The 13,077-nt window shown below is 40.3% G+C and overlaps 1 protein-coding gene across 1 annotated transcript; it reads right to left on the bottom strand.

Annotated features, from left to right (window-relative positions):
- Positions 1 to 9,490: 9,490 nt before the first annotated feature.
- On the bottom strand, positions 9,491 to 12,673 carry LOC147465208 (pentatricopeptide repeat-containing protein At2g13600-like). The gene has a single exon (XM_086518864.1). The coding sequence runs from the start codon at positions 12,409 to 12,411 to the stop codon at positions 10,462 to 10,464; it is 1,950 nt and encodes a 649-aa protein (XP_086374990.1). The 5' UTR covers positions 12,412 to 12,673; the 3' UTR covers positions 9,491 to 10,461.
- Positions 12,674 to 13,077: the final 404 nt, after the last annotated feature.

The raw sequence follows: 13,077 nt of genomic DNA on the forward strand, positions 1-13,077 counted from the left end.
AAACTCTTTGGAGAAAGAAGCTTGAAATGCAGCCCAAGACGGAGGATGAGCATCTATTGGAAATGTCATCCACCACTTATAGGCCTTGCCTTTAAAAGATAAACTTGTTTCCACAGTTGTCTTTATATCAAGGGTGTATTTTGGCCTATGAATATCACTCCATTTCAGTTAGGAAGGGACTGGGGTGTAGGAGGGCCTCTTTATTTGCCATGGGATTAAAAATGAGATTAAGGAATAAGAAAATGGGGGATTGCCATGTGGACTGAAATGGTGGGTGTGGCAAGTCCTAAAAGTGAGTGGTCAAACTTATAGGCCTAGAGGTGGAGCGGTCTTTTCTTTATTAATAAAATGAGAAAATTGAAAAAAATGAACCTTTTTTCCCCAAAACTTGGGGTAAAACTCTACTCTTTCTCTCTCTAGAGGTTGCTGACTCCTTCCCCCTCCCTCCCGAAAAGGGGGTCTTTCAAAAAACGTGTTGACATTCTCTCTCTTATCTTTACTCTCTCCATGTATGCTATCTCTATCCTCTCTCCCCTCCAACTATGAGATCTGCATCTCCTTCTTCAAGCCTCTCTCTCTTATTTACTCTTTGCAAGGATGCTATCTCTCTCCTCTCTCTCCTCTAGCTGTGATATCTGCATCTCCTTCTTCAAGACTCTTTCTCCTCTTTACTCTCTCCAAGGTTGCAACCTCTATCCCCTATCCTCTCTAGCTATAAAACCTGCATCTCCTTCTTCAAGTCCACTTTTCCCTCCAAATACCTGTTGGAGTAGAGGTTTGAAACCTCCCTTCTCCATAGATGAACCAACCTTCCTTTCCCATAGATAACTCAGTCTCACCTTCACACCTCTGCGTAAACCTCTAGATCTGAAGCACTGGATGCTTTCTAGAGTATCTTCCTAAACACCTTCCTTGGTCCTTTGTCATCATCTAGATCTGAAATGGTCTACCCTCATATATCAACATTGTTTTGAAGATTAGGCACATGAGCATTGTTTGGTAAGATCATTAGGCTCCTTTCACCATATATATTGGTAAGAACAGTGAGATTTGTACCTATTTCTAATGTTCTCATAACTTTGTGCACTATATTGGGTTTTGTTTCAATCTTCCAGGTAGAGATTTGTAGCGGTTTCTTTGTTTGACATTGTATACATCTTAGCCTTGTTGGTTATGTTGCACTAATAATAACTGTGTATTTGAACAAATCTTGATTTTTTCTACAGGGTGTGTTGCATTTCTTTCATGTCTTCTTTAGGTGCTTGTCAACCCAAGAGCGTTATTGATTCATTAAGATGCAGCAATGTGCAAGATGATAGTGGGGATTTCTATTGACTGCAAATGATTTATGCAGGCCAACCAAACTCAAGAGAGGTATACTAAAGGGGTCAAGGAGACATATGGCTTCTCAGGTGCACCATTGGAAGGGGATTCTTCTTCTTTCTTTGTCCTGTCCACCGATGATCTAGTCTTGCATGGCCTCTATACAAGAAGTCCACTTATCGGGAAAAATAGGGTCAATTAGAAAAAGATAGGTGGTGGCTAGTGGTGGCAAGATATGTACCAAAAAATTATGTGGGACGGGTTTGTTGAGTATTGGGGAGAACCTAGGATAGTTAGTGCACCACGGCAAAAGTTTGGCGTATTGGATGTATTTTTGGGACCGAAAAGGGAAATTTGCCAAGCCAAGCCATGTTTTCGGGGAAAATTTGGCAAAATCAAGCGGCAATTGTGTCCAAAAACCGCACCGGGTGGGGGGGGTGTCGTGGTTTTCAGACGCATTTGCCATCCGATTTTGCCAAATTTTCCCCGAAAACATGGCCTGGCTTGGAAAATTCTCCTTTCCAATCATTTTTCAGCCACCATCCGGCCAAGATATTTCGGTAAAGGGGAATATTCCGGGTATGAATTTTTTGTTTTTCGGTGAGTACTTTTTCTCACCAATGATGGTTGCTCCTCGTGATGAGAGCCATAAAAATGTGCATTTCTAGAATAACAATTATAAGGGTAAATCAGGCTCCATACTTAACAACTCTTGATGGCAGCCACTTTTTCCAATTCAGAGTTTATGAACTTGTCCCATAAGTTTTACGGACTTTGCTTTGTTAGTTTTGGATCAATCTGGAGTTAGTTTATGGCCATAAGTCAAAATTGATGCTTTGCGCACCACCATGTCATTTTCTAATGCCATGGGCATCAGTTGATGTTTCTCGATGATCTACATAAGGTACATTGTCTATAACCTCCATCTAGAAGCTTCATGTGCAGTAGTTAGAACTCAATTCTAACACTTTTCCAAGAAAGAGATTATTATCTATAGACCCCCTTGGACCCTAAGTCAAATGGTCATATGAGCTTGTTGAAGTGTTCTCTATGTCTATGCTATGGCTCGTTCCAATTTTGGTTTAATTTGGTGTATTGAGCCAGTCGCTATGTTCAATTTTTGCACCCATCTATCCAAAAGAGGCGTGCTGATCTAGGATTTTTCTTAGATTTTGTCAAAGTTTTAGAATGAGTATTGATTTTGGTTTTTCGGTGAGTGATTTTGGTTTTCCGTCGAGTAATTTTTCTCTTGCACAATTGGGGTCTTACAATTGTGCTTTTGTAGAATAAGAACTACAAGGGTAAATCACTCTCCATATTTAACATAGTTCCATGTCCATCTTTAAGGGGACAAAGTGTCAAATCGTAGGAATTTTCATTAAATCATAAATGTAGGTCATATATTTTTCAAATTGGCTCTAAATTCATTTCTAGGTATGTAGTGTAGTTGTAAAGCTTATACAATGTCTCAATAACATTTGATGGAATTCAATACTCATTTAAGCTCAACCTTGTATTACAACTTAGTGCATAACTTCTATTTTTGAAAATAGTCCTTCTTTTCGGTCCTTTGAAATGAAATATGAGTCTTATGTTTTTTCCACATATTTAAACTATATTGTCATGTATATTTCATATTGTATGTACAAGCGTTATGGACAAGTTACCAAAACCAATCATAACCTACGTGGCCTAAGCCACGAGCTTGATCCAAAGCAATTTTTGTGCATATGTCCTAAGGTCTACCACTAACTTGTTCCAAGGTTTGATACATACATCCTAAGACTAGTGTTAATAGACCCCACCATTCTAACCTTTGGTTACTAAATATTGATTAATTTTTAAGCACTTCCTTAAACTAACAATTCAATAGGTCCTCCTATATCGCAGTATTTCCAACTTCCTTAAACTAACAATTAAATAGGTCCTCCTATATCGCAATATTTTCAACTTCTATAAAGGTTGATTGCAACATATAGTAGCAACTACGTGTTTCATGTCCACAATTTAGATTTAGATGCCCTTTATATAGAAATACAAATAATGAGCTTTCCTTTGCTTCATGGTACCTTGTGACCATCCTTTCACTAGCCACTATTGACATCCAGTTATGTACAAGAACATGTCAACTACAAGAGTTCCTGGCAGTTGACTTGCATCTTGACATACATTTTTGTGGGCATAGAAAGAGGGGTAAACTTTAGTATTTCAAGACAAGTGCATACAATTAACCACTAATTGAATGAAAACATAAATTACTTCAAAACAATGACAAAAAGCAGTGTAAGCAAATAAATGACACCGTAACATGGAAAAGAATATATTGTATTAATCAAGTACATGAGCCCACTTGCTTGGCATATGAGTTGTCTACATAAGTGTTCTATAAATGTGAAATAGAGCTAGACTCTCAGGTCTCTCTCCCAACACCGTGATGAAAGGGTCCTCCCTTTTTGTTCTATCGCTCCACCTTTTTGGCCCCTTTGTCTTGCCTTTTATTTGCACCACCTTTCTTTGTTGGAACTTGAGAAAAAACCTTCAGTTGATTCTTGGTTGTTGATGTTTGGTTCCACACTTCAATGTCCATTTTGCTTGGCTGGTACTTAGTCTGCAACTGACCACTAAGTGATTGGTTATATCTCCCCATGCATGCAATTGCACATTATCTTCTTTTGCAATACGCCTTCTACAAATCAAACATGAACACAAAGTTGTACAGTATCAAAAACTAAATACAATGTGAGTGTCTTAAATCCACAACACTTTACCTCTTCCAAAAGTATTGACTAGAAGCTTACAAATGACTGTTTTGGAGGTACTAGTACTAGTTTCCAATGTTGTTGAATATATAAAATCTACTAAAGAAGAGATGATTAATAAAGAATACTTCTAATTTAAAAAATAAATCTTCAATAAGCCATTCATAGGAAAAATAAGCTAGCCACACATGCTTTGCAGGAACAAGCACTTACAAAAGGATCCTTTGCCAACATTGCAAGTGTGTGACCCTTGATAAGCCTTACATACATCCCTTGCATTTCACTGCATCGGCACCATGCTCTACTCCATTATAATCCTTTGATAGCTATGAGCAAGTACACTCCTTTGGGGCATAGTTCCCACACACACACACACACACACACACACACACACACACACACACACACACACACACACACACACACACACACACACATAGGGGAAGGAGACGCTGCAGCAAGTGTGGAAAGAGATCTCAAAAGGACTAGGGAGCTAGTGTAGGAAAGTTGGTGGTGCAGGTTATGGAACTTGAAAGAGAGATCCAAACTTGGGAAGAGAGTGAAAGTGGGTCCTTGATGAATGAAGGAGATATTGGAGCTATGGAGAAAGAGATTGCAGATCTAGATAAAGATGTTGGAGCTATGGAGGAAGGGGTTGAAGATCTTGAAAAGGATATTGGAGCTATGGAGAAAGAGGTTGCAGATCTAGAAGGAAATAGGTTGAAAGTGTAGATGGAGATGTTGTAGCTATGGAGAAAGAGGTTGCAGATGTAGAAGGAGATGTTGGACCTGTGGAGAAATAGGTTGAAAATCTAGATGGAGATGTTGTAGCTATGAAGAAATAGGTTATAGATGTAGAAGGAGATGTTGTAGCTATGGAGGAAGATGTTGCAAATCTAGAAGGAGATAATACATAGTTAAAATGATGTGTGGTAGAGTGCTTTACAAAAAGGTGCCCTTGCATGAGAGTGGGGAGAGAGAGAGAGAGAGAGAGAGAGAGAGAGAGAGAGAGAGAGATGCCATGGAATTTTAGAGAGAGAGAGGGGATAATATTGCAGATCTGCACTTTTCAGCAACAGCAACTGAGGACAGAGAAAGAGAGATTGGGTCACTTTTGGAGGGAGAGAAAGAAGAAGAGAGATAAGACAGAGGGAATAAGAGAGGGAAACTTTTAATATTTGAAAATTGAAAAAGTACTTTTTGGGGGGAGAGTAACTCCAGCCAAATCTAGTAAAATCTGTATATATTCTTCAAGAAAAAAAGTAAAAGTATTTTTATATATGCATGCCTAGGCTATCTATCCCACCATTCTAGCCTTTGGTTAAAGCTTGATTAAGTTTTAAGTATTACCAAATAAAGAGGCCCTCCTATATCCCATTCTCTTCCTAATGCGTGGAAGAACGTATTGACCGCATCCTTGTTGCGATCACTCTCTTCATCATGAAACTCAAGAATGGTGATATTCTGAAGCAATGCATTGCTACCTTCTGCATCTTCTGAAGCACTTGTCTCTAGGACTCATTGAGTTTTGCGAGCTTGGGTTCCTTGAACCTTGCCAGCTGGGGCTCCTTGAGCCGTCTGTGAATTCATAAATTTCACAAGTAGCTCAGTAAGATTTGTAACATTTTCATTTAGTGCAGAGAGGTTGCGTTCAAGTACGCTTTGGCGATTTTCAAAAGGTTTGAAAGTAGCCATATCTACAAGGTCATGATCTCCTAGATCATCATGATCATGTATATTAATGTCGGCACCACCCGTGGTGTCGACATTTTGATGTGCGTGCTCAAAATCAAAAGTGTGTGTATGTGGGATATCCTCGTTGGCCATGGTAAACACACGCTGATGTAGAGAGAGAGAAAACATAAACTTGTACCTTGTAAAGCTTGAATTCTTTGTGTTTTTTACATTCGACGACTTTTGCGTTGCACGCAATCCTCGCCTTGTGAAAATTGTAGCGCTTCGCGTCTTGTTCTTCGTAAGAACACCTTCGTTGATTTTTGTTCACTTGTGAAGCTTTCTCCTTGAAGAACAAGTGAAAGGGTCACGACGGCTTTCAAAAACAATAAGAAAGTGATAAAATTGTTAGGTTGAATTAAATTGCTATCAGTGTTTGAGAAAGGATTGCCTCAACTTAGTCTTGAGAAAATTAAAAATTGAGACTAGCTAGCTGCAAACGATGATAAACGGAAGAAAAACCAATGAAATATGTGAAAAAGTCGTCCAAAAATTTTACAAATCTCAAAAATTTTGCTAGTATTTCCGGTTTTCTTCTTTGTGAGGAGTAAACTCGATCAGCAGTCACTTAATAAAAGAGACTTTCTCGAACATTAACACTGACTGGAATCAAGCTATAAAATGCAAGAAATATAAATCCATGTGAAGTTGTGAAATGAAAGGTGAAATAAAAAGAACTAATTAATATATGTGTGTGTGTATGTATAGAATTTATTAGAATTATGCAATGTGAAGCTTCACTTTAGCATTCTAAAACAACATAATGTAAAAAAAAACATATATGTGTGTGTAAAATTTACTAAAATTATATAAGGTGAAGCTTCACTTTAGCATTCTAAAACAATAGAATGCAAGAAAAGTAAAGACATGTTAAGATGTGAAACGAAAGGTAGTCTCCATCATGCACTGTTTTCAATGAAAGTCCCCCTAACCCAACACAACACTAAGGGTTTCTTTTAGGAAGCCAAAAATGAATTTTGGAAGAAAACTTGTTTTTCTCTAAGAAGTGAAAAGGAAGGGTGAAACTACTTCCTTGAAGTTTGTAGCTTTCTTTTCCTTCTAGCTTTCTTTGTCAACTCAAGTATGTTATCTTTCCTTGGTGTACACAACAAGGCTCAATAACATGGATAGTAGAGTGCTGGCCTCTTACCCTCATTGGGTGGGTTCAACTCTCCTTCATGCAAAGGTTTAGAGGGTCTTCCTACGCGCGCAGCCAACGGAGGCTTGATGCCGTAGAGTTGTCGGTCGAGTTCGCCTTGGTCGCCCGTTGTGGACGGAGTAGGTGGGGTGACTGTGGTCGGTGTCTGCCTTCGGGTGCTGCTGCTGCGCACAGAACTCTGTGCGTCCCTTGATTTTGTTGTGCTGTGGAGGGCGTCGTCTTCCTTGTTTGTAGATCGTGGGAGAGTAGATGTCCGTCGCATGCACGTGCAACCCGCTTTTCCCCTTTCCCAAAAATAGCTCGGATACTAGTGAAAGGACGAGAGTAATGTCGTGTACTAGTCTCCACCCAACCATGCTATCTTATAGCCTCCCCCTATTATACACATTGTCCGACCGTGCCGGTGGCCTTGCCCGTAGGACCCATGTCCTACACAGCTACTTCTCACGGTTCTTCTGTGAGTAGCAACTTGCATGTGTCTGCTGGCAATAACTCATGTCAAAACTCTGGTAAAAAAGGCAAAAAGAATATGTGTTGCCATTATTGCAAGGCTAATGATCACTTGATAAAGCAATGTCAAAGCAAACGAAACTAAGAAGAAAGAGACTAAATCTACTACTAGTGCAGCTACTGTGTAATCTTTTGTTAATGCAGATTGTGATGTTGATGTAGATGTAGAGTAAGAATTTAGTGTAGACTGTACTTATTATCCTTCTATCTATGATGCATGTATGTTAGTTGCTACAGAGTAGCAACTTTGAAAGTGGTGCCATAAAACATATTACTTCGCATCGTGATTTTTGCCTCTCTTGAGTCTATCTCTCATAGGAATACGGTCAGTTGTTGCAGAGTCACAAGTTGTTGCAGAGTCACATGTTTGGTACTTTGAAAGGGGTGCTATAAAGCATATTACTTCTCATTGTGATTTGTTTGTCTCTCTTGTGGTTGTCCCTCACATGAATACGGTCAGTTCTGCCAACAATGCCTCTTCTCTGGTCAAGGGAGTTTAAAAGATTGTGCTAACTGCTGCGAATGACAGTTCTTCCACACTTGTTGATGCACTTTATGTACTAAGAATAAAAAATAATCTTTTGTATGTATCTATACTTGTAAGACTTTGCCTTGTTGTCAAGTTTGTGAATAATAGATGTACAGTTCATGATCTCAGTTTTGGTGATGAAATTGTTGTATCGGCATTTTGTGTCGTGGGTTGTATAAGCTCACTTTGTAAGACAAGTGTGGAAAGAATTTTGAAAATCGAGTTGTGGATTCAATGGTTGTTTCAAATACCAAACTTTGGTATGCATGTTTTTTGGACATCTAAATCTTGCCAATTTGCTATATTTGTAGAAATTTGATATGGTTGCTTCTTTTCTGCCTCTTGATGCACCTTCTAGGCATGTTTATGAAGACGTATTTTGGATAAGTTGTAGTGTTTAAAGTTTCCAAAGGATGGTTCAGTGTAAGGGCTACATACAAGTTGTAACTTGTGCATAGTGATGTTTGTATGCCTATGAAAACCCTATCCTTGGATAATTACCTATATTCTATGACTGTCATTGATGATTACTCTAGGCGTGCATGGGTGTATCCACTTAAAGCTAAGTCCAAAGTGTTCATGTGTTTCAAGAAATTTTTTGTTATGACTGAAAATGTCTCTAAATGTACTATGTTTACTCTCCGTTCACATCGGGAGGAGTATATGTATGATGAATTTACTGCATTTTTTCCCAATCGTGGGATAAAACACCAATGTACATTGCTGTATACACCTCAACAAGATGGTGTTACTGAAATAAAAAACGGGTCTCTTACAAAGATGGCACAATGTATGTTCAAGAGTCAAGCTTTACCACATTTTTTTTGGCTTGAGGTTATCATGTGGACTACGTATGTACTTAACAGGGAGCAAAGTGAAGTTTTCCTTTCATCATATGATAACCAATAGTGGCATGATGCTCTTGCATAGAGGAAACTTTAATTCTCACAGAATACTGTTGGAGGAGAGAGGGTAATCCACAGGTCTATTTCTCACATCCATGTGTAAAGTGCAAACTTTGAAACGTAATCCAACATCCCCCTTCGAGTACTTAGTTATTTGGGTCCAAGCAAAAGGATGTTGAGCTAAAAAATAGCAGTGAGATACTTTTTTGCCAAAGCTATCTTGTAGGGTACTCTACCGTTGCAAAGCATGGCCTCTGAGAAGTTTGGCAACTTTGGCAACCTTTGAATTTTCAGTATAATTGTCATTGTTTAAGAAAACATTCCGCTTATGAGAACAAGAGAAAGGTTCAGGTCTAATACCATTGTAACCATGTGCCAAGGGAAACCAACGATACAATTCAAAACAACCAAAATTGAATAGAGAAATTTCATGCAACCAACACATAAGCAGGTTATGTATTTTTTGGAAAATACTAGTACGGCTGGCCGCCTTCGGCGGCCTCTTTCTCTCTCCCCCTCTCCCCCTCTCCCCCTCACTCATATAAACCGGAACTCACTGGATGCAGCAAACTTTGACACCTGGCACTGGAAAACCAATCTCCTTAATATATAGTATAGATTGGCCCCCAAGTTGGACATCGTTGGCAATGCTTATTTATTATTGATCAATAGGATTTTACAAGAGCTGGATGAGACCACCCACCACAATCTGAGTTACAACTTGATATCTTGCTCTCCATTTATAAGCCCTTAATTTAAAAGCAATTAAAAGCATCTTCTCTGAAAATTTTCAGTTTAAAATCATCTTTATTGAAAACTGTGTTCCAAAAGCAACTGGTAATTTTTCCCATGGTAAAATCTATCCAAAAGCTTGCATTGGAGCCGCTGCCATGTCATCAAGTCAGTACCGCGTAGCCATGCCACATCAGCAGGCAATTTGAATGTGCCCTTTGTACTAACAAAAACAGAGGCTACCCCAACTTTCTTCCAGCTTTCTTGGCATACCTCAACATCAAGTCCTGTTTTGACACACTTTGCTAGAGCAACATCAACCATGGTTGTGAAGCATAAGAAGCTCCGTTTTGCAAGAAGAGTAGCAGAGCCACTTGATATAGTGTAAGTTGGTCTCTGTAGTGCGAACACGGCAGAGCACTCATTGATATACTCTGACTTTTTTGATGCCACACAAATGTGTGCACCTCCCTTAAAATTCGGATCACATCAAGTATTGAATTCTAATATGTGATGTATAATGTACAAGAATAATCGTACTGTCCTGACACTACATGACATTGTCTTGTTTTAAGTCTTCAAGTCATCATGGAGTCACCCACATCAACAAGGAAAATCAGATCTTCTCATGTGAATTTTGAAGTGCTTTGAGCACTCTGCATGACATCATACTCTCCTCCTTTTCCATGAAATCTTGCTATCAACATTTATAGCGTCCCAAATCCTCGTCTATTTTGGCACATGATTCTACTTTGTCCCATTTCTTTGCCAACAAAATGCACACTCCGTCATATCAGCTTCTCTGGTGAGTCATACTTTATTCCGTATTCTCAGCGTTTCAATGTTTTTAGCGCTCTTTTCCAAGCCGGCTGCTGCATAGATGTTTTCCATTAAAGTATAGGCTGCCCCATCACTTTTATTTATCTGGACAGCTTGATTAAAGGCCCAACGCCCAACACTGACATCTCCCCATGTCCTGCAAGCACCCAAGAGTGCATGCCAAGCTCCAGAATAATTAACATGCGGCATTTCTTCTATCATGCTAACAGCCTTTTCAAGGTGCCCTGCCCGGCCAAAAAGATCAACCATGCAAGTGTAGTGCTCCAAATTCGGTGTGATGCCATATTTAGCCTTCATGTCTGCATAATATTTATGTCCAACGTTGACTAGGCCTAAGTGACTACACACACTGAGTACGCAAGAAAATGTTGCTGCGTTCGGAAGGACACCTTCAGTTTGCATGCGTTCAAATGAGTTCAGCGTGTCCTCACCTCTGCCCTGCTCTGCGTACCCTGTAATCAATGTGGTCCAGGAGACAACATCCCGCGCTGGAAGCTCGTCTAAAGCTTGCACTGCTTTTGAAAGATCACCGCACTTGACATACATGTCAACCAAAGCGGCACCAAGCACGACACTGTTTTCCAATAATCCTTGTCTCACTACTTCATCATGTATCTGTTTTCCCTTTCCAGCATCTCCCATGATGCCACAAGCTTGTAAGATACAGGCAAAAGTCAATGTGTTTGGCAATAACCTGTCGTACTGCATCTTCTTGAAACAGCTTAATGCTTGCTCAGCTTGCCCGTGTTGCATATATCCTGCAATGAGTCCATTCCAAGAGACGACATCCCTACAAGGAAGCCCCTCAAACGTGTGTTGAGCCTCAGTAAAAGCACCACATCGTGCATACATGTCTACAAGAGCATTCCCAAGCACAATATTATTACCAAGAAAACCCGTTGTTACCATCTTACAATGAATTTCTTTCCCTTCTTGAAGAGCTCCGAGGGAGCCACAGGCTTTCAAGATGCAAGCAAAAGTTACTGCATTTGGAGGAATGTCTTCACACTGCATGCATTCAAACGTGTAGAGAGCTTCCTCACCTTGCCCACGTTCAGCAAATGCTGCAATCAATGCAGTCCAAGAGACAACATTTCGATAGGGAAGCTCTTCTAGCACTTGTTGTGCCTTCATGAGGTCACCACACTTCGCATACATATCAACGAAAGCAGTCCCCAGCACAACATTGTTTCCAAGCAAGCCCTGTTTCAGAACACCACCATGCACTCTCTTCCCCTTGTCAAGAGCTCCTATGGTGCCACAAGCTTTCAAGACGCAAGAGAAAGTGAGCTCGTTAGGAATAAGGCCCTCAATTTGCATTGACTCAAAACAGCATAAAGCTTTCTCACCTTCACCATGCTGAGCATATCCTGCAATTAGAGCAGTCCAAGAGACAACAGTGCGGGAAGAAATCTCCTCAAGCACTTGTTGCGCCTTCCCAAGAGCACCACATTTAGCATACATGTTCACTAGAGCATTCCCAAGCCTTTGCGACAGGCCATGCCTTGCAATCTCATTGTGAATTTGAGCCCCCTCCTTGAGGGCTCCTAGGGTGCCACATGCTTTCAAAACGCAAGCAAAGGTGAGGGCATTGGGAGTAATTCCCTCATGCTGCATGCATGTGAAACTATCAAGCGCTTGCTGTGCATGGCCCTCATTGATATGGGCGGAGATTAGAGCATTCAGTGAGGTGACATCTTGACAGGGGAACTGCTCTTCAGGTGACTTTGGTGTCAATGTGAGGGCATTGCACCTGGCAGGAAAATCAGCAAGCCTTCCATTAAGCAAACGACTATCCCCTGGAAGTTTCTCTGTAAAAATCTCATATTGTGCATGTTTTGCCACATCCATCGCGACATTGACAGTGCCCTCAATACAGAATGACGCCAATGCAGTTGGAGAGAAGCCAAGAAGATGCATCTTGCATCCTTGCTATTGTAATCATTTTTCTTGAGCATGCTTCACAAGTTTTGTCTGTAGATTGAAGTGCCTTGCTACATGAATTTGTTCCTGGTGGCGGGCCACAATTGGGCGCAAGCTCTTTGCGAGCTGCAAGCATGCCATTCTCCACGTGGGGGATGAAGCTTGAGAGTGGATCAAAGCCTTTGATAGGAAAGCTGCGTCCATCGTCAGACGACCAACCACTGCAGGCGAAACCCGTAAGGGAGTAATTTGAATTTTGGAAGAAGTAACTAAGAATGTATTGTGTATTTGTATGTGTGCATGTATGCATGTGTGTACATACAAATACATATACATATATATAGGTGCAGCAGGGTGTAGTGACTTTAGGAATGTATCCTCAGACATGTGAAGTACCCCTATTGTGGATAGTGGGGCATGTGTCCATGCTAAGGATATTTCCTAACTTTAGGCGAGAAGTTAAATTGACTTTTGGACCTTTTGAACAGTAAGAGGTTGTTCACACAATTGCCATTGAATGAGTCAATTGAGAGAAAGGGATTCTATATTAATGTCCAAAAGATTATGTGTGCATTGGAGCACAAACGTCGCTAATCACAACTTGCAGTTTGCGAGTAGCTCTATTCAAACTATCTTTGGGAAAGGAAGCATATTGCATTTTGC

This window comes from Adiantum capillus-veneris, chromosome 1 (assembly GCF_014529385.1).
Source record: "Adiantum capillus-veneris isolate H3 chromosome 1, ASM1452938v2, whole genome shotgun sequence".
Taxonomy (NCBI): Eukaryota; Viridiplantae; Streptophyta; class Polypodiopsida; order Polypodiales; family Pteridaceae; genus Adiantum; species Adiantum capillus-veneris.